Consider the following 22150-nt stretch of genomic DNA (forward strand, 5'->3'; position numbering starts at 1 on the left):
TTATTTAAGTTTAGAGTTAAATTACTAACGTTTAAAAAATGACCCGAGGCACTGAAGTTTTGGTGCGCACACATTCAATACAGCGTAGTCCGGAAGTGGGCGTAACCCCTAATTGGTGTTTAATGACTGTTTTAGGTTTTATCCACATTTGTTTGGTAGCATCGCCTGGCGTTTGTCTGGCAATATGACACTGTTGTGATAGAGCAGGATGGAGAACCAGCGCGCTTCGCGATTCACGTGCGCAATTACCTGAATCAGATGGTTCCTGGATGCTAGATTGGAGGAGGTTGTGCATCTTCACCAGCTCCCTTTGTCTGGCCTCCAAGAAGTCCCGATCTGACGACACCAGACAATGCTCTCTGGGGTTACATTAAGCAACAAGTAAGAAACACTAGATAGCACTCAATGCAGAATAACAAGCAGCTGTGGAACACTCCTTCACCCTAGTGACGCCGGAGTATCTCCGGAAAACATCTGCGAGAACTTGGCGCAAAATTCATCTGTATTACGACATGGATAGTGATCATACCGATGTTCATATCGAATTTTTAAATAATAATATTACGTAAACATTCACTACTGTGTTATGCTGTGTTATACCCACATGACACTATTTTTAGATAATAGTTATTAAACTTTGATTTCGAAAGATTAACTATAAAGTTTAGATATTTTCTACCCTTTTTAATGAATGTGGTGGTGTTGGTTTCAATGCAGATAGCTCTTTATGAGCGAATACTTTTTTTAAAAACAACGTTAAAAATTATATTAAAGGTTTTCAAGGCATTCGAAACGAGGAAAAACGTTTTGCGCGCCGTCTTGTGTCTAGTGCCGAAAATTAGAGATGAGACAAGTATTTGTTTCGTCTCGTCTGATGCGCATCGCCATTCGTGGCAATTACTCCGTCTGCCATTCAAAAATAATTAAATTGATCTTATGCATGAGGAACCCAACATAAACTAACAAGGGATCCAAAAATAGAACTCTTTCTTACTAATTGTGTACTTACCACAAAAACGGTAGTAACTTTCCATTGAAACTTCGACAGAAATGTACTTTTTTGTTATACAAGGCCTACACAGATTTGCAGCAAGCTTGAGAATTGTAAGATTATAAGAGCATCACGTTACTGTAAACATTATCAGGTAACATTAGAAAGCTATACACTTAGATCTTGTATACAATAACTCTATGTACGATACTGTATGTTTTATGTTGTTGTTGTTGTTGTTGTGATGGTACCAAATAGAACCACTGCAAGCGCTACCAATAGTCGTAACAAAAATGGCATCACAGTGTGACTGACGATGTCGTACACTAAATGAGGCAAAATGTTAAGATCTAGCGTGCTTCTAGCAAGTTTGATGTTCCACGCTTTGGCGTGCATTGTGAAAATGTTTGCAATTCTAAATAAACAGAATAAGAATCTATATCGCACTTGACAGGTTACACCTGACACAGCTGCGAGTCTAGAAAAAACTCAGGTGAGATTCTGAAAAAGCATCAATGAGAGTCACTTTTAACTTTCATAATTATAAGGTAAACTACTTGATCTATCTTAAACCCAGATTACACCAAAACTAGCTCTGTAATTAGTCTAAATAAATTTATATAAATTAACAAAATTGTAAAGTCTTTTCTAAATTATCCCAGGCTATACACTTATCAAAATAAGAAACAAATATACATTTAGAGGAAAACGTGCATTTTTGTTGCAACATCGTGAGTATTTAATTAAAGACTTGCCTATAACTACCCTTTCGCTTCAGTAAATAACGCTTCAGTAGCATACTCACAATGTGGCAACAGAATAACAAGTTCTTCTGTAAATGTCAGTTCGTTTATTATTATTATTATTATTATTATTATTATTATTATTATTATTATTATTATTATTATTATTATTATTATTAATCTTGCTCCGAATTAAAATATGCGTTAGAATACTAAAGATGAAACTTACTTCAGCAGGGTTTCAAATCTCGAAATTGGAGTACGCTTTATAGTGACAACTGGGACATCTTCGTTCTTCTTTTTCTCAAATAATGATTCAAAAACAGGACTCGAAATACTCATAAAAAGTTTATGAAGCCTGTAATCCTAAAATGTAAAGAGAAACTGAAGAATGAAATGGGATATGTAAAAGACACTTATAATTAAGATCATTGACATGAATGTAGTATGATGCTTTAGTTTATATTGCTTCTACTTTTCCTTCCTTTTAAATACCTACATCAGGGGCTGCTAAATATGCAATTCGAACTGGGATTGGTCGCTGGAAGTGTGACGTCACGCGGAAGAGAGGAAATCGCGTCTTCTGCTTTTAGCATATAATTTTTGTATACTCCGAGCATATTCTAACTTCACATGATTGTTGAAACTACGTAGAGACAGAAATATTACTAATTCTAACTACAAATACGCAGGGTAAATTGCTATATTACTTGTATAATAAATTTATATTAATGTTATCATAAACTCATTGTTATTGTTTTATGAATATTGATAGGAAATGTTAGTGATAATTCTAATTGCAGCCTTCAGAGTCACAGAACACGGAACGCATTAATTGTTTTTCCTTGCACTGGGTTTCTTCATTATTTGGGCTTTATTTTTTTAGGTTGAGATTTCTCAAATAAATGTTCTTGTTTTTACATGTGTCTCTACTATATTTTGGGTTTAGTTCGCGGAAAATGTGACCGAACAAAATTCTTATAATAACTTCACTGCAAGTCTCATTAAAGTATCTGAGCCAGAACCTGACTAAGCACGAGCCTGAATGAAGGATGTGAGCGCAAGCAAAAATGAGTACAAGCCCTTTTAACGCCAGTGAGCTCGAGTCCCACTGAGTGTTGAAGTTTGAGCCCAAGTAAGCGCTTGCCCGAAAGAGATCAGAAAGCACGAGCTCCAAGGAACCTAGTTAGTGCAAGCCTCATTGAAAGATATGAGCCCGAGGCCGGGGCACGAGTTTCAACGAGAATAATGAGCACGAGCCCACTAAAGGTAATGAACCCGAGTCCACATGAGTGAAAACCGCGCTGGTATCAGTGAGTTCGAGTTATATTGATGATAGTGAGATCGAGCCTAGCTGACGAAAGTGAGCCAACAGAAGTGAGCACGAGTCCAATCCAAATTAGTGTGCCCGAATCCAAGCAAATGCGTGACCGAAGGAGACTAGAGAGCGCGAGTTGCAAGGAGCCTAGTGAGCTCGAACCTCATTAAAGAATGTGAGTCCTAGACCAAGAAAGCTCAAGCTTCAATGAGAATAAATAGCGCAAACCCCACTGAAAATATGGAACCCGAGCCCATACTAATACACTCTGGTGTCAGTGAGTTTGAGCCCCATTGATGAGTGAGCTCAAGCCCAGTTGATGGGAGATAGTACGCGCGAGTGAGCAAGAGTCTAATTAAGATTAGTGACCCCGAACCTAACTAATCGCGTGCTCGCTCGAGATAGATTAGGGTGTGCGATCTCCAAAGAGCCTAGTGAGAGTGAGCCCCACTGAAGGATGTGAGACCGAGACCGAGTAAACCCGAGCCTCATTGAAGGATATAAGCACGAGCTTCAGTAAGAGCGAGCCTTAACGAGAAGAGTGAACGCTTTTTTTTAGTGAAAGTAATAAACTCATTGCAAGCCCCACTGACGTCATTGAGCACGAGCTCATTAATGGTAGTGGCCCTTACTCTAGTTGAGATTTGTAAGTCCGAGCTTTATTGAGTGTAGTGAACCCAAACCCAATAAACGTGTACCCCAATGAAATTAAATGAAATGAAATCTTTAAGTTTTACGTCACACGGTTATGCCGGTTAGGCTAAAGGAGACGGTGATATATGAGAAATAAATGAAATGGTGGAATGAAGAAAGTGAGAGGAACCGGGAGAACCCAGAGAAACCCACAGCACGGTGTTTGTCCACCACAAAGTCCACACGCGCGAGCTGGGATCGAACCATGGACCCCAAGCACCGGAGGTGAACGCTCTACCAGTGAGCCACCACGCCTCCACCCCAATGAAATTAGTGAGCACGAGCTCCCAGCAGTCTAGTGAGTGTGATCAGGGCCGGATTTAGGGGGTGCACCCATTCGGTGTAAATATACACTATCTAAAATGAGAAGCTAACAGTGAAAATAGCAACACTTTCCGAAACTTTTTGCCATTATTTTTCCGTTTGGGGCTTAAGAGAAAGCAGAGCTTCGCAAAAGCAATACAATAAATCGATTTTCTGAAGGTTGAAGGAAAAGGATTCATCAAGCAAAACAATATAACATTTGTCAAGTAGAACAGAAAACATACGACTTTCTTTAAAATAACCTCCCCTCCCCGTTCTATGTATTAGCGTTGTCAAGGGTAAAAAATATTGTCACATGTCACTTTGAAGGGTTTCAGTGTGATTGATTAGTTAGTAATTATTGGTGCACCCCCGCTCAGAAAATCCTGGATCCCACCCTGAGTGTGATCCTTATTGGAGGATGAGTCCTAGCCCAAGTGAGCACGAGCCTCAACTGAAATAAGAACTCAAGCCCCATTGAAGGTAACGAACACGAATCCATAGGCTGCACATGTAACCATTTTAAACATTAAAATGAATATTTAAATAAGGATAAACGCAATGAACACTACATGATGGTATACGGAAAACCTAGTTTTGAGCGAACATTACTGGCGGAAAAGAGAGCAGCCAATCAGGTTTGTCTCGATTTTTTTTTCTTCACCGAGTTATGGGGACAAAATGGACAAATCCTCTTTTGTAACATTTTTGCTCGTCCTACAGGATCGGTATCCATGACTCTAGTTATTTAAATTTCTTTCAAGTTCTTCAACTTCATATGTTTGAAAAATAAATTATTTCTCTAAACCTTTTACTTCTGTTCGTTCTTAACAATTCCATGCCAATTCGATATCTGTAGATAAGAAATTGCATGAGGGCGGAACTTTTTTTCTTACAGGTAGCTTATGAAGTTCGTGTTGTAAGTCTGTCTCATAATCTTTCGGTAAGAAATGAATAGAATAAATATTAGCATTGTTTACATCGATTCTGTCTGCGCGTTTACACCGAGAAACTCACTGTCGTTGTACCAACCACATTTTAGAAAAGGGATGCTATGTTATACATGGAGTCTTCCTTTCTCAATTCGGACATTGAGCAACAACAAAGTTATTTTTATTCATTTTTGTCTCAATAATTACCCATTCTTTATAAATTTCACGTATCGACACCGCTTACTGCATTCCCTACAATGTGTTTGTTTCGTGCTCTCTTCCACGTGACGTCACGTCGCGCAAGAATTCTGGGTAATTTTTTCTCTCGATAGCAGAAAATGTGCTACCTGTAATACTCTATATACATTGTACCTACATTATCCTCTAAGATATAGTTGAGCGTACAAGTTCTAACTTGTTTCTGGAAGCAACTAATATAATTATCTTTTTAATCAATTTCATAATTATAAATATTATTCAGCGTATAATTTATTTAATTTCAAAATTAACAGATTAAAGCAGTATAGGTAGCTGAGGCTGAATTACATATGAGAAAAGAAATATATTTATGTATATACGAGTGTCATCTCAAAAGTCTTGCACGCAGCATACGCGCGGCCGTTTGAGTGGTATGATCAAGTTCAATTTTATGTCAGTTATGGGTCAGAGTTTGCACTTTACGGTTGTGTCTGTGCTTGCTGGTTCACGTGACTGTGTTGTGAGAAAGTTAGTGTTAAAATGGAAGGTGAACCTAACTCAGGTTGGATTACACACAGTCTCCAGCGTTATTACACCAAAATCGGAATTCCAAGTGGAAAAAAATCCAACTGAAATTTACAATATTTTGTGAGAACTTTGCTGAAATAGTGTAGTGGATCGTAGCACTGTACCACAGTGATCAGCTCCTTTCCGTGAAGGTCGTGTAAGTACTTCGGACAACTCAAGAAGTGGAAGACAATCAACTCCAATAGACAACACCTCTGGGATTGTTGGAATGACATTTTGAGAGAGGATCGAGGAAAAACATGTGAGGAAATTACATATGAGGCCAGCATGTCTGTCACTTCAGTTTACAGAATCATTACTGAAAAGCTAAGGATGAGAAAATTTATCAAAGAAGGCCTGACATGCTTGCACCAAGTGTCCTCATTTTCCAGGATAATACAAGACCACATACTGCTCTGCAAGTAAGAGAAACATTCGACAAGTATTGATGGGAGATACTTCCCCACCTACCAAATAATCCTGATTTAAGCCCATCAGACTTTGATTTGTTTCCCATATTGAAGGAACCGCTCCATGGAAAACGTTTCAGTACAATTTACGAAACTTCCAGTGATCAGGCAGGTCAACAATGAAGGTGCACTATCCGGAATACAGAATTGACCAAAAAAGTCTTTGAGTTTTACGTCCTACAGTTATGCCGGTTACGCTAAAGGAGACGGTGATGATTAGTAATGAATGAAATGATGGAATGAAGAAAGTGAGAGGAAACGGGAGAACCCCGAGAAAATTCCACGCACGCGGTGTTTGTCCACCACAAAGTTCACTTAGCGGGGGCTGGGATCGAACCCGGGACCCCAAGCACCAGAGATGAACGCTCTTCCACTGAGCCACCGCGGCCCTTAGAATTGACCAAAAAGTTGGAAAGCTGCCATAAGCAAGAATGGAGATTATAGTGAAGGACAGCAAAGGTATATTCTACAATAAATTATTATTTCCATAATATCTTTCAGTGTTCAAAACTTTTAAAATGACCCTCGTACTGCTAAAATAGTAACATACTAAACTGATTGAGCAATAAACTAATTATTATATTGAAATTGAATTAAGAAATGATTTCCATTGCTCGAATTACAAACTGTGACCTGTAACTTCTATGAGGTCACTTGTGACATTTATTTGGATAACACAAAATTTAACAGCTTACAATAAAAAAATATAGTTTAATATTATATTTGTAATTCAATGTACAGATAAAAGATCTACCCAAGACTAATCTAAGACTAATAATAAGATTAAAAATGAAAAAAGAAATCAAAGGTCAGAATATATTTCAGGTACGTAGAAATACCAATATATTCGGTTGGTGGAGCGATAAATTGATTATTTACGAGCTTTGTTTTCCTAAAATACATTTCATCAATTGAATTAAAAACTGACTTCTGACCTATGCCAGACCACCTGTACCCATGCTTAAAATACTAAATTCCATATGAAAATAATGTTATCGAGTTGCATTTAGTTCAAGATAATGTACATATAAATGACCTATCCAAAGTTTAGTATAAGATTATGAATAAGGCATCAATGCCAAAAGAGGTCAAAAATCGCACAGCTTATATGTACAATTTCAAGTAACAACAAATACAAATATACTCAATTGATAGAGCAATAAATTGGTTGTGTATGAAGATTGAATGGAAAAGTAATACTTCAGTGACATAAATTGTAAACTGTGATCCCTCACATCTACCAAGTCGCCTGTAACTTTCCTTAGAATAATACTATAATCTACAACTTATTGTATAAAATAATTCAATCAAATAAAACTGCAATTAAACATGTTATGATTTTGTTTCAGAAATCAAGTTAGTATAAAGAAAACAAAAATTCCAGAAAAGCATACCACGTCATTCCTTATCGTTAACTTGCCCTACTTCAATTTGCAATTTAAATCTTTTTCCGTTTCTCTGAACATATTTTTGGATCGAAAGCTTCAATATATGTGAATCAAAATTAGTCTTGTACGTCTTATATCTAGAGAACTACATGCAGTGTAGCCTTACCCAAACAATCACTTAACTCAATATGATGTGCTGTTCCGTACAAATTGCGAAAACCTGTCTTAGGGGCCGTTCAAAAATTTTGTGGCCCCTGATCCAAAAACTAATTATTGGCCAAGATCGCAATCTCTTGATGCATGTTTTTAAGATCATTCCTAAAATTCTTGGTCAAGATCGAAATCTTTTGATTCATTTTTTGGATCATTTCTAAAATTCCTTCAGATTCACCTGGTAAATTGAATTGGACTCATTTCAACGATCCTTTTGTTTTACCTGAAAGGGTGTTAGTGATTTCGAAGAAATAATGCAGAAGTTGAAGTTGTACTGTGTTCGTCGGCGATTCTCTGTTTACCTGAAATAGTGTACACATACAGGAATCGTCATAAAGTATAATTTATTATATCTTCATTCATATTAGTTCTAATGTTATTATACGTCAGAATGAATAGTTCATCAAAAGAAGAACGTACTGATTTAATTGAATAGTTCATTGTCAATAGTAAGTCGGTGAATCATACATGAGTAAAGGCATTTGTGTGATGGAGTTTTAAAATAAGTAATACACAACTTGTTTGGTTTCATGACCAGATTCGAAACAACCGTTTCATTATTGAATATTATTCCCAACGACAGCAACAGATAAGACGATACTTGTATCCATCTCCACCAGGAACACTGAATGAAAAATCAATTAGTTTTTTATTTCGCTTTGAAAAAAAAATGAAATGAAATCTTTGAGTTTTACGCCCCACGGTTGTGCCGGCTAGGCTAAAGAAGACGGTGGCGTTGAAAAATGAATGAAATGGTGGAATGAAGAAAGTGGGAGGAAACGGGAGAACCCTGAGGAAACTCACGCACACAGCGTTTGTCCACCACAAAGTTCACTTGGCGGAAGCTGGGATCAAACTCTAGACCCCACGCACCAGAGGTGAACGCTCTATCACAGAGCCAACACTTCCCCTTATTTCGCTTTGAGTTTAAATTGTTAGCTTTGCGTTAGAATCCAAAATTTAAACTTACTTCAGTCGGGCTTCAAGTTTTATCTTATAGGAGAATATTCTTGCTACGTTCGCCTATAAAATATATCCGTCGTCGGAGTATTTCTTTGAACACTCGTTGTTAAGAGAAATTCGCTGAATAGAATGTTGTCTGTACTAGAAGTTAGGGTGTATAATATGAAGATAGTACATAAACTAAAGGAAATAAATTATGGTGCAAGAGTGTTCTTTTGCAACTGGCTTATAGAGAAGCTAAATGAAAATCTGATTTTTTTCTTTTTCTTTTTCTTTTTTTTTTTTTTTTTTTTTTTTTACGAAATTATAATGTCCGACAAAGCAAGTCTTTCTTTATTTAATGGAACAGTGCCTTCGTCCCATACTCGGTAAGTTGCAGCAGCCATTCACTTTAACGAGTACAACATTCTACTGACCAAATAATTATTATGCTAACAACAATTGTGTACTTGGGCTGGTTTTCTTCAAAGATCATGTTAACCAAACTGCATACCAAAATAAATTGTGTGATTTTTCTATGAATTTGATCGCTTAAATCTTGACCCAAATAATGATACATCCTACCAACAAGATGGAGACCCAAAACATCCCACAAGAGCACAGTTGAAACGTGGGAAGAGAGGCGTGAAAACCTTCTCATAGACATGAAAAGTGAAGTAGAGTGATAAGCAAGAAGTCTTGATCTATCATCTTGTGGCATTTTATCTGGAGATTTCTTAAACCAAAGGTTTGCAGAAATCATTCAGCAACAATCGGAGAACATTGGCAACCAGTAACACACCGGCGCTGGAACATGTAACTCCAGACAAACGTGAACAAGGTTTCAAAAAACAAAAAAAAAAAAAAAAAAAAAAAAAAAAAAAAGTTCATAAAAGTTCATATAAGACGTTTGGCACATGAGGATCGACACATCATATAGAAGAAATAAGTATCTAAGTGTATATAGTATCTAAAATAACAATTAAAATTTCAGACTATTGTCTTTTGAATTTTAACTTGACTAAGCATTTTTTAACGTCCATTACATTAAAAAAAATGTTAGTATGCATGGTATACTTCAGCAGTTTTTGGTTCAGTTGTTTTCTATTATAAACTGGTTGTGATCATGTGTCACAGTTTTCCATTACTCTATCGAAAGTGCTAATTCTAGCTCAATCTTCATACGTTATCAATGTATCACCTTATTAGTCTAGTATGTTGATAGTTTTCGATACGCGAAATACATCAATTGGATTTCTTGATCTTTGACTTCTTTTTACCTTATTCTTAAGTCTATACTAAAATTTAGATAAGTACTTTATCTGAATGTTTACTACAGGTTACTCGGTTAGATTGTCTTTGTGCAGTAAACTGTTGAATTTTCCATTATTATTCCAACGAATGTTACAGGTGATCAAATGCAGATCAGGGATCACGGTTATTGGACACATTGTAGTTGAACTGCATATGGCTGTGTTGTCTCGGAGGCGATAATTTGCTATCAACCTTACAGTCTTTTTTTTTTTATTTTATTTTTTTAGCAGCTGTAATCTCAGAATATCAACGTCGTGAGCTAGAAAATCTTGGTACGATGTCGTCTAGAGGTCAGTACAAAGTATTTATATCTGATAACCTAATAAAATTAAAGATTGGTTCACAAGTAGCAGTTCACATGTGAGAAAAGAAGCTCACATCTAAACAGAATGGTAGGTCTTCCGCTTATTAACATTATTGAGATGATAAAATACATTATACTGTAAATTGTTTCATTGTTAAGGGTACGCATATTTTATTTTCAATAGCTTATTTTTATTTTTGTGATGGAAGTCATACATTTTCATAAATGGCTTTTCTGAATTTGTATGAGTATTAAAAGAAGTTAATGAAAAATATATCTTCACTTTTTATGGGACTTGGAGTTCGTCTCCTCTTCACGTTTAAAAATAACTTCATTCATTCCAACGAAAGAAATAGTTACTAAATTAATTAAGAAGAACAAATAACATATCTTAAGAAGGACATACATAAAATATTTTGAGAGGGTTAAATCATAATTATATTTTAAGAGGGACGAAACACTGTGTATTCTGTATGGCAAGGAAAGGTAAATGAATGTGAATGAACATTTAGTAAGGATTGCTACAATGTAGATGGAAATGTTGCATACAGTATCTCAAAAATAACGAAGAGTACATCAACTTTTTTCATCAGGGGAGCATCATCATATATAACACAGAGAAGCATCAACAGCAAACATAACAGACGATTCTGTTACAACATTCATAAGCGTCCAAACAAAATTTTTCAAGATAAAGTACTTCATTGAATAAAGATGCGATTGATCAACCAATTATGGTTCTACTCATTAGTCCGAAAATATACAGAAATTGAGGAATATAAAAACAGCAAATTGAAATATTTCTGTTTAACTTCCAACGCTTATGCCATATAGGCTAAAGGAAGCGACGATAATGAGAAATGAATGAAATGGTGGTATGAAAAAAGTTAGAGGAAACGGGATAACTCCGAGAAAACCCACATGCACGGTGTTCGTACACCATAAATCCTTGGTGCAATCGAGCCAGGGACCCCACCATCATCAAAGAATACAGACGTAGATATTATTTCAATGATTAACAAAATCAAATATTAAATAGTAGTGACTTCAAACATACTTATACGATATTAAACAACTATCATGGTAGCCCTCCCGCTGATACTGTAGCTGATATTCCTTTGGTGAACATGGGGTTGGGTTTGATTCCTGATGGGAGAAGAGAAAAATTTAAAAATGAAATGAAATCTTTGAGTTTTACGTCCCACGGTTATGCCGGTTAGGCTAAAGGAGACGGTGATGATGAGAAATGAATGAAATGGTGGAATGAAGAAAGTGGGAGGAAACGGGAGAACCCCGAGAAAACCCACGCACACGGTGTTTGTCCACCACAAAGTTCACTTGGCGGGGGCTGGGATCGAACCTGGGACCCCAAGCACCAGAGGTGAACGCTCTACCACTGAGCCACCGCGACTCCTGAGAAAAATTTAATTTCACTGGCGTTCACTTTCATTGATCATCCGTATCATTTAGTCTAAAAGGTATAAAGGTGGATCGTAAAACTTTAAAAAAAGAAATCATTTTCTACTATCAAGGTGATGCATTCCTACTTACAAACGGATCAGTAACATCCAGGAAAATAGAAAATAGACATAGTTTTCATTTCATACATCATTGAATAAATACAGCAATGAACTTAAGAAATACTGAATGTAGTGTTATAAGGCAGATTAGATTACTTTCTACAGAGATATATTCAACAAAATATATAGAAAACTGCATTCTCTTCAACTCTTTTGGGGTAATTAATCATTATAATCACATCGTTATAGCTAAATTAACTTTATCACGAAAATCGTTATTATTTTATCATTGTTAATATAATGATTTTAATAGATATAGTATAAACTGTAATCAAAATGGCGCGGACATTGAGCCGAATAGCCTGGTTTACATTGTACTGTTTAAAGTACGAAATTGTAATAAATGTCGTTTGTTGGTGGCACCAGATGTGTTTAAATGCTTCTAAATAATTAAAGATTATATCAAATTAAAAGATGTCTGAAAGTAAAATTGTTAGAAAATGATAAAAGTAGAAAAAAACTGAAATTTTTAAACGAAATGAGGATTCTTCTTCTTGGCATTCTATTTGAACTTATTTCAACTTGTTCCAGTAAACATATCTGAAAATAGTGCTGGTCAAGTATAGATATGAAATATTTTCTAAGTTTTACAGGTAAAATTCAATACTCTTCATTGAAAGACAAATTTCTAAGGATCAAATTTCTGCAGATGGCACAATCAAATAGCAACAAATATGTGATTATTTTATGTTTGCAAGTGTCGGATCACTAATATACAAGGTGTTTCAAAACAACACCGACAACGTTTGGGATGTGATTTCTGACACCAAGATAAGACAGAAACTACAGACCAACCTGGGTGCACAAATGTTTCCTTTCGGAGTTAGAGACTACCAAAAACATGAAGAAATGAACTTTAAAGGTCCATAGCTCCAAAACTATGGAACCTACCGTAGTCGGGTCAAGACTTCACTTAGGAACTAAAGTATGCCTATCCAAAAATACATGTTTCAGAATCGTAAGGTACTGCTCAGCAATTTTTGCAGGGGGAGTTTGGTTACGGGCATATAACTTGAAGTACTCATCAGCTACCTCTACAAAAATTGCTGCGGTTGTACCGCAGCATTCTGAAGTATGGATATTTGGGTAGGGTACATACTAGTTCCTAAGTAAAGTCTTGACCTGACTATGGTAAGTCCCATAGTATTGGAGCTATGGACCTTTCAACTTAAATTTTCCATGGTTTCAGAGCCTATAACTCCGAAAGAAAGCATTTGTGCATCCAGGTTGGTCTCAGTTTTTGTCTTACCTTGATGTCAGGAATCACCTCCCAAACGTTGTCGGTGTTGTTTTGAAACACTCTGTATAATCATTACAGGTGCTTTACGAAGGTTAAAATAGGTTAGTGCATATGAACATATGCTGGGTCAGATACTATTTTTCGGTGGCTGTATTAGATACTTAATAGTATGTATTAGATACTACTAAGGCGGAGTATTTCTGCATAGTCTACGAAAGCTGTACTTTATATTTACAAGTGTAGTGTTACTATTTGAAACTCTAACAGATGCTCTTGGAACTCACACCACTGTAAAAATCCACGTGTTTATCCTAACTTTACTTACGCGCATACCCAATGTCGTTGACGCGCCTGTTCCCTTCGCACCCATGCTGCTTCGCGGGCTCACCAGATTTCATTGCTCTAACTCGGTTAGATATCATCCGTTCTTTTCAGTGGCTACCCAGCAAAGTTCCTTTTTCTTCAGTATAGGTTTTATAATATATGTCCAGATACTGAAATAATATTATTTTTTTTTAAATAATTAGTTCTGTTGATCCCGTTGAACTCCATCAATACTTGGTAGGATATGGTCATGTCACCCAGCTCAAATCGTTTGGTGCACAGAAAGGAAATTAGCTAAAGAATTATAACTTTCTACAAGTATTTCGAGCGCTGTACCTAAACTTGAATTGCACACTAAAATAGCTATTCTTTCCTTCTCTCAATATAAAATCACGAGCTAAGAAAAAACAAAAAGAAGAAGAAATAAAACTAGATCGCATAAATGAACAAATATTTATTCGATCCTCGATCCGCATTTTTTTTTTTTTTTTTTCACGCGTTGCCCTAGCCAACTGTTTTAAGTTGGTCACAACTAAGTAGGTGAGGTTAGATTTAAGTCTAAGTTGCACGGCCAAAGTATGGCGTATTATTATGGGGGTCAAAGTGGAACAAAACGAGCCTTGTGGGGCTTCTAATACCCTTTGCTCGCTTACGCTTGCTCAGCTATGTTTCATAACGTAAGTAAATCATTTATTTTTATCAATACAGTTGTGTATGCAAAGTTTTTCCCCCTCCTGGTGCCTCCGATTCCTAACTCTCTCTATCTCCCAACTATCTTCTACAACTTCTCACTTCGCGAGGGCCCCATTTCTTACTCTCCTGTTGAACGTTTATAACGTCATTGTTTATAAGGGCTATCAGAAATCTCTAGGTATATAGTTGAAACAACACAATTTATGCAACATATGTTACGTACAAGGGAAGATTAATACTATTTTCATCTTATTTTAATGAAAAAAGTGTTATGGAAATTTAAAAAATATAAAAAAATACTTCTTTTGGCCGGGTTTGAACCCACAACAAAAGCTATTTTCATTACTAGCCCCCTCGGCCACGGAGACCGACAGCATCTGGTGTTTGCTTTGTGGTAAATATATGCTACATGGTGGTAAACAGACAACTCCAACCAATCAGAACCGTGTATTAACTACTATGACTAGGGATGAACGTGATTAAAATATATGCGCCCAATCTCAGAGTTTTGGGAAGGACGTTCAAATGATAATGACGATGAGCGTTGTGGAAGGCCTAATATTCAGAATGACAATTGGTAGAACTCGTTAACAATAAAATGCGATATAATCGTCGGTTCACAATAACTGTAATCGTCAAAGAGTTTCCTGAAGCGTTCGCGAAAATAGTACATCGAATTGTGACTGACAAGCTGGGTTCTTTCAGACTTGTGTATGGCTCGTACCTTTTATTTATTTTGCTGCAACAGATTATTTATTATTATTGGTAGCATTGCTTTTATTTATTCTTTTTCTAACGATGACACGTACACTCCTAAAAGTGATACGCGTACTCTTAACACTGTCAAATATCACTTGCAATAAAACAGTTGAACTCCTTAACATCCAATTTGACTCAAAAGATTCAATATATTACACTCAATAATTTTCTTGCAGGCCTTATATCTGGAGTACTGTATACAGTATATCCAAACCCAAACTATCACTTAACTCAGTATGATGTCCTCATTTAGTAAAAAATACGAAAACTTGATTTAGGGGTTGTTCAAAAATCTTTGGTGCCTGATCCAAAAACTAATTTTTGGTCAAGATCCCAATCTTTTGATGCATTTCTTGGATCATTTTTGAAATTCTTGGCCAAGATCGCAATCTTTTAATGCATTTTTTATCATTCCTAAAATTTTATTTAAATATTAGTCATCACTGAGACGATCTGGTATTTTATCAGTACATTTGATTTTAAGACACATCCTATGGAGAAAGAACTTCAAATATAACTTTCAAATGTTTCCCATAAATTAATTCTTCCCATGCGAAGAACGGGTAAAATTGCAGGACAAAGATAAAGGACTAGAATCGTCATTTGATCGAATAAAAATTTTAGTTCTTAATTTTTGCTCTGTGTTTTATTTCATCGACTAAGTGACTATAATATAAATTCTCACCTTTGCTTCTTTCTTGTCCTTTACGTGAAATATGCAATCACTCTCGCAGCCTGATCTTAGAAGATATTCCATTCTAGCTTTCGTTGAAGTTCCTCCTAAATCAGGATAGTCCTTCTGTTTTTTACCGCCACCATCATCAGATTTGCAACTAAAATATATTAAAAGTTATATTAAATTCTACGAAAGCGTTAGGGTTTAACTGGAAAAAGAAAAACTTGACCAAATATAACATGTATACCAATCGATAGATCTATTAAGCTGATCAAAAGCACATAGGTGAATGTAAAAGCACATTCGTAGTTTTAAAAAAAAGTTAATTTACGAGTTGTGATAAAAAATACGGTGAATATACATGGAATTTTATTTATCCTCCTTCAAAGTACTGTCTCTGGCTAGCAATGCATTTATCCCAACGTTGAATCCATGACTAGGAGCATTTCTGGAAGGTCTTTTTTTTTTTTTTTTTTTTTTTTGGAAGTGTTCATCTGCTCTTTTGTGGTCCTTTCAATGTCAGGAAACGTTTTCCTTTGAGTACTGGTTTAATTTTCGGGAAGAGCCAAAAGTTATATCTGGAGAGTACAGCGAATGTGGACGGACAGGAATATTTTTCAGACCAAAAACTCGCGGATCAAAAGCAAAATGTGGCGCGGAACATTTTCGTGGTGAAGAAGGAAGTCATTTGCCTATTTAATCGGCAGCTAAAATGTTTTCCATGGAAGCACACGAAATGTTTAGTTCTTCGGAAAGCTTTTGAATAGTCATTCGACTGCTTGAACAAATCATTTGTGCCACTTTTTACACGTTTTTATTTATTTTTGACGTCGAAGAAAGTCTCAATCATTGCTCGTTTTCACCCAATACTTGCCGCTTTTGAATCGTTTATAGCACTTCTAAACAGTCTTCAACACCGCCGCTTCATTGCCGTACACTGATTTTAACATTTCGTCAGCTTCTTTGTCCTTTTTTTTTTTTTTTTGCCATTTATAAGAAAATTAATGTTGTCGCATGACAGACACTATAACACGTCTCCACTCTTCTGCCTCTGGATGTCAACTAACATGTCACAACTAGTTCAAAATCGACACTGCCTGTACTAAAGGTTTAGATTGTCGGATTTACTAGTTGAAATGTATATAACATCAATACATGGTATTGTTCAAATACATTCACCATACTTTTTGATCACACCTTGTATAAACCTAAAAAGTAATGCTCTAAGAGACTTCTTAAAGTGATGCTGAACTGTACCATGTTCAAGTTTTTGAATGACAAACAAAATAACATGTTTCGGCATACTTTTCAAAGACAATAAAAAGAACATTTTTATGGCGCTACAAAGTACGTCGTTCCTTTCTAATAGCCCTAATACAAAGTTGAGTCAATAGTAGATAATATACCTGTGATTATTACCGTACAGTGAAAGCCAGTTAACATTCAAAGTATCTTTATGCCGAATGTGATTTTGTGCTATCGTATTGCAGTAGAGCACGTTTTCATTTCATCGATATATATAAATTTGGCATAGTGCGGCATACATTCACTCCAACGTTTTCGAATAAAGGTTGGTATTGATGGTACGACCACTATTGATAGTGCGACGGTGGAACAATTTCGAAGTAATTTACTTCCTCGTAGTTTCACCACACATATAGTTTCACTTTATCCTCGAAACGACCGTGTCTGACAACCGGTTCTGGAAGTTGGCAATTGATTAACCACTGCCTTTGCACATTCGGATTCCCAGAAAACTACACTTTTTGTCACATGTGAAACATGCGAATCCTTTCAGGAAATGCATACCACGTTTATTTTGCAGCATTCCAATCTACTCTGAACCTGAGCTGGAATCAACTCATGTTGCACAATACTGCAGCTTGTGATGGTATTAAAGAGTTCCTGAAGATGACTCATTAAAATTTGTCTGGAAGATACAGATTAATTTGACAATGATGGTGTGATGGTGCATGAGTTTTCATAAATAGTGTGTCGTATGGCCTCATAATCTGTTTGCCTGGGGTGACCAGACCTTGATTGATCTTCGATATTTTTAGAAACTGAACGACATTTCTGGTACCAACGAGTTACTATCTGTGATTTACAACATTGTTTCCTTTCCTCTGCCAAATGTTTTGGGTTCTTGCCACAGTGTTATGCTTGAGTTCGGGACTCATAAATTATCAGTTCACTTTTTGACAATGTTGAGCACTCATCGTCCCTGTCACTAAAACCCGATTAAATATACAGATGTTGTGGTATATCATCTTCGCGTATTCTATCGTATTCTATCCTGTACAATTCATTCATTTACTATAATTCTTAATTTAGATTAAGCCGGCTTGATAACCATTCTACAAATGGTGCTGGCCATTCCCTTTCCTTTCATTTTCAAGTCTAGTTACAATTATAGCCACACTTGGCGCTAATAATCTAAACAGCATTTTAAGAAATATGACTTTTTTCTTTCCTCTCGTTTTACAATTATCGTCAACTCGTTACAGTAGAAAGTGACTGATATTATAAATTTTTATCGCTATACTTCCATTCAAATTCTAAGGAGGTAAGTGTTCACATATTTCTCATAAGCCTATTTTCGCTCTGCGAAGATGGCACATTTCTGAAAGTTTAACTACAATTCTGATTGACCGAGCCCTTATTTCAATTTTGCTGGGCTATAGTACTGAATTTTCTGTTCATCTAAGGTCTACCACTAGACGCACATTGTTTAAGTAAAATTTTGGAAAACAAAATTGTATGAATTATTTTATGAGTTTAAAACAATTTCTTGCAAAATTTTAAGATTATTATTATATAACAAATAATTGTCCACTTCAATATATTGGAAATATTCCAGTTTTTTCGAGTTTAAATGGAATTACTTTTAAGTGAAAAATACTCGCATAATGTGTTATCTGAAAAACATATTTGAGTGCAATGTATACCTATATAGACCCTATACAATATCCGTGTGTGTGTACGAACACATATGTTCAAATATTATTATGTTCACTAGAACCAAAAAAGCAAGTTCCATTTCAAATAATTAGTTCATACATTTTTCTTGTATGCAACTGCTCCTTGATGGAATGAGTTTGAAATGCTGGTGATAGAAACCTACTGCTGAAATAATAATTCTACGAATTTATATTCCGTATTAGAAAATCCAATCCTTACTAAGAATCATTGATAATTGTTCAAGCATACGCTTAAATTACGAACAAAGATTACTAGAAGATAATTTTATAGTCGGAATATACCACGATTCTTTAAGAATTTGAAGTAAAACGCGAATTACAAACATGCAGTATTATTTGTATTTAACAACGTTTAACTAATTATCGTTATAAAACAAAACATTAACTTACCTTCTCTTGTTTGACTTCGGCATATTTGATATCTGGATCACTGTCCTGTTGTGTCGATATGCTAAATTTATGGTTATTTTTTTTATAGAAAATTTGACTAAAAATTTTGTTGTCTTAGTTTCGAAAATTATGAAAAAATAATTTTCATTGTTAATTAGAAGTTAATAGACTGGTTGGGGTGGACCTATGGAAACTATATTATTTTTTATGCGCTAGTGTAGGAACTGTTTTAAGTTGGTCACAAGGAAGTAGGTGAGGTTAAATTTACATCGAAGTTGCACCACCTGAGTGTCATGTAATGTCACGTGGAATTATGATGGAGGTCAAGGTGGAACAAACGAGACCTGCGGGACTTCCAACCCCCTTCGCTCGCTGACGCTTGCTGGACTATATTTCATTACGTAAGTAAACCATTTTTATGCATTATATATTACACACAAGGGCTAATGACTGTTATTTAAATCTTATTTTAGTGATAAAAGCGTTATGATTTCTTTAAAAATAAAAGAACTTATCTTGGCCCGGGTTTGAACCCACGTCGAAAACGACTTTTATTGCGCTAACGTGCACTTTTTTCTTTTAAAGGCAAATCGGCCCCGGGGACTGACAGCAGCTAGAGTTTGATTTGTATATATATATGCTAGATGGGAAAATAACTTCAATCAATTAGAACGGTGTATTTAGCTCCTATGGCTATTGTCGAGCGTAATTGAAATATATGCGCGTGAAACCTGTGGTAACACAAGTTTTTCTTTACGCTATTGATTTTTCCTTTTTCTTTCATTTTTTTACAATTGTCATAGAAATCGATGAAAGGAATACAATGCTGCAATACATTTTGCTATTCGATTTTCGGAGTTAATAGAAGTTCTTGGTATTTTAATTTGACAAGCGTTAGGACATTAAAAATGTGTTTCACAACTGATTATGGAACTCGAATAAAGAAACAGAATGATACATAAAAATGTAATCCGACTTTCAGAACTTGAGATACATATAATTTTTGGACGTGCAGGTCAAATTTAGGAACACAACTTCAAATGATTGTTCAGAATTGTAATTCTTTTACAAACTTAAAATTCTAAAATATTTGCGCTGGACGACATGATATTACTCGATGCGCACAAACTTCATCATATATTTTACATATGAAACATATATATCATATAGGATTCCTATAAGTTCATCATATAGGATTGGACATATATTTTTGTGGATCAAGCAGTTGCCATCTTAATAACATAACGTGATGTCATTCGTAAAAAAAAAAAAAAGGTGCCGAGTTAGCAACATTGCATTACTTACAGGATAGATAATAATACATAATGTATGATATCACTAAGATTTCGTATATATTGCTTAAACACATTTGAAACTTTTTGAGCTTATCTTAAAATTAGTGATGAGCAAATGCAATTCCAAGACCAAGACCCGGGTGTTCTTGGTCTTGGTCTTGGTCTTGCACATGCGGTCTTGGTCTTGGTCTTGCAGTGGAACCCTTGGTCTTGGTCTTGCACACCCAGTCTTGGTCTTGCTTCAAGAGTCTTGCAAATCTTGATTTTAAGAAATCTTATGCTTTTCTTAGGTAAATTTTACTCTGAATATAAGGGATAGTAAATTCTACATCGCGTCAATAGTAAGGGAAATACAATGTATGTTTCTAAATGTAATATAGTTTACCTTCGTGTAAGTATAATAATACTGTATGATATAGGCGATGATCATTACTTTTTATTCAATGGGTGATCACGCTTCACTACTTATAAGATAAATCACAACATTTCGTAATCTTTTTATACGTTTTAACAGATCCAATACTCCACTCGTTCCCAAACTGGGGAGACTACCCCTGATATGCATGAAATAAAATCAAGACGTCACAGATTATCGAAATACCATGAACTGCAAAATTATTTTTACACTCTAAAGGCGTCAGATTTTTTTCTTTCCAACCACAATTAGCTCATCTTTGTATTGAACAAGCTTCCAATTGAATACTGAAATTTTGCTTTAGTGATCCTAATATGTACTCTATGAGGCAGAAATATGGACATTACGCAAAAACGATGAAAAATTAGAGACTTTCGAAATGTGGGCATGGAGAAAAAAAGAAGAGAATCAGCTGGGTTGAATGGAAAACGAATGAGGTGTAGCAGTATAGTAGCAGTAGAGGAGAAAAGAAGAATTTTAGATGTAATTAAGAGGAGGACATTGGCCGAGGAGGAACTGTATTATGAGGGACGTGCTAGAGGGTATGGTGAAAGGGAAGAGAGGAAGGGTGCGAGGAGACTGTAGTTGAAGGAAGGTATTAAAACAGAAAATTGCTACTTCAAGACGAAGAAACTAGCTGAGGACCACAGTCATCGAAGCTTCTCAACTGCAACAAGTGACCTGCCAATAATGGCAGAATAGCTATTATTATTATTATTATTATTATTATTATTATTATTATTATTATTATTATTATTATTATTATTATTATTATTATTATTATTATTATTATTATTATATGTTTTACAACATTGACCAAAAGAGAGAAAAAATTAAAATAATAATAATCAAACCTCTTAATATTTTAGAATAATTTGAGTGAAAACTGAAAACCACTCAACTGTCTATGTCTTTTGTGTAAACTCAATTTATATAAATACTTTTGACCTACAGTATAATAGAAATACAAAATAATAACATCAAACTCCAAGTTATTTGAAATAAGTGCACAAAATCACTCACTTGTGAATATGGGTTATTTATTGTTGTATAATGTTATATCGCTGAATCCTGTGCTGTGTACCTAAGGAGGCTATAAGTTATAGGCAATAATGATAAACAATTATTCAACGTATAAGCATCTACCTATGAAATTAAACTTGCAGTCACATGCACTAAGTTCTTGTCAATGTCATGAAAATGTTATTTCAATATTACTTTTTTGAGCACATATTAAAAATTTCCAACGGATGCTTGAGTCTCAGAGAAAAGGCCATACCCATGTAGTCAGCACCTATGGTGTACGGAATTACCGATGTTCAATACTACATTTTTCTTTAGTTTTGGAAGAAGAACACAACTAATGTTTTGAAATTAAATGAAGTATCTACTTTAACGTTCCACAATTATTACACCGGGGC

The 22150-nt window shown here is 35.4% G+C and overlaps 1 protein-coding gene across 1 annotated transcript in view; it reads right to left on the reverse strand.

The window, feature by feature from the left end:
- LOC145670649 (BTB/POZ domain-containing protein 2-like) overlaps window positions 1-19149 on the reverse strand; it is a 74653-nt gene extending 55504 nt beyond the window's left edge. Inside the window, exons 1-3 of the mRNA XM_081739439.1 lie at window positions 19020-19149; window positions 15658-15805; window positions 1964-2100 (exon numbers count right to left, since the gene is read on the reverse strand). Coding sequence (XP_081595565.1) covers window positions 1964-2100; window positions 15658-15805; window positions 19020-19042 — 308 coding nt within the window. The 5' untranslated portion in view covers window positions 19043-19149. The remainder of the gene's footprint in view (window positions 1-1963; window positions 2101-15657; window positions 15806-19019) is intronic.
- Between the last annotated feature and the right edge of the window lie 3001 nt (window positions 19150-22150).

Source organism: Thermobia domestica, chromosome 14 (assembly GCF_964235325.1).
Source record: "Thermobia domestica chromosome 14, izTheDome1.hap1.1, whole genome shotgun sequence".
NCBI lineage: Eukaryota > Metazoa > Arthropoda > Insecta > Zygentoma > Lepismatidae > Thermobia > Thermobia domestica.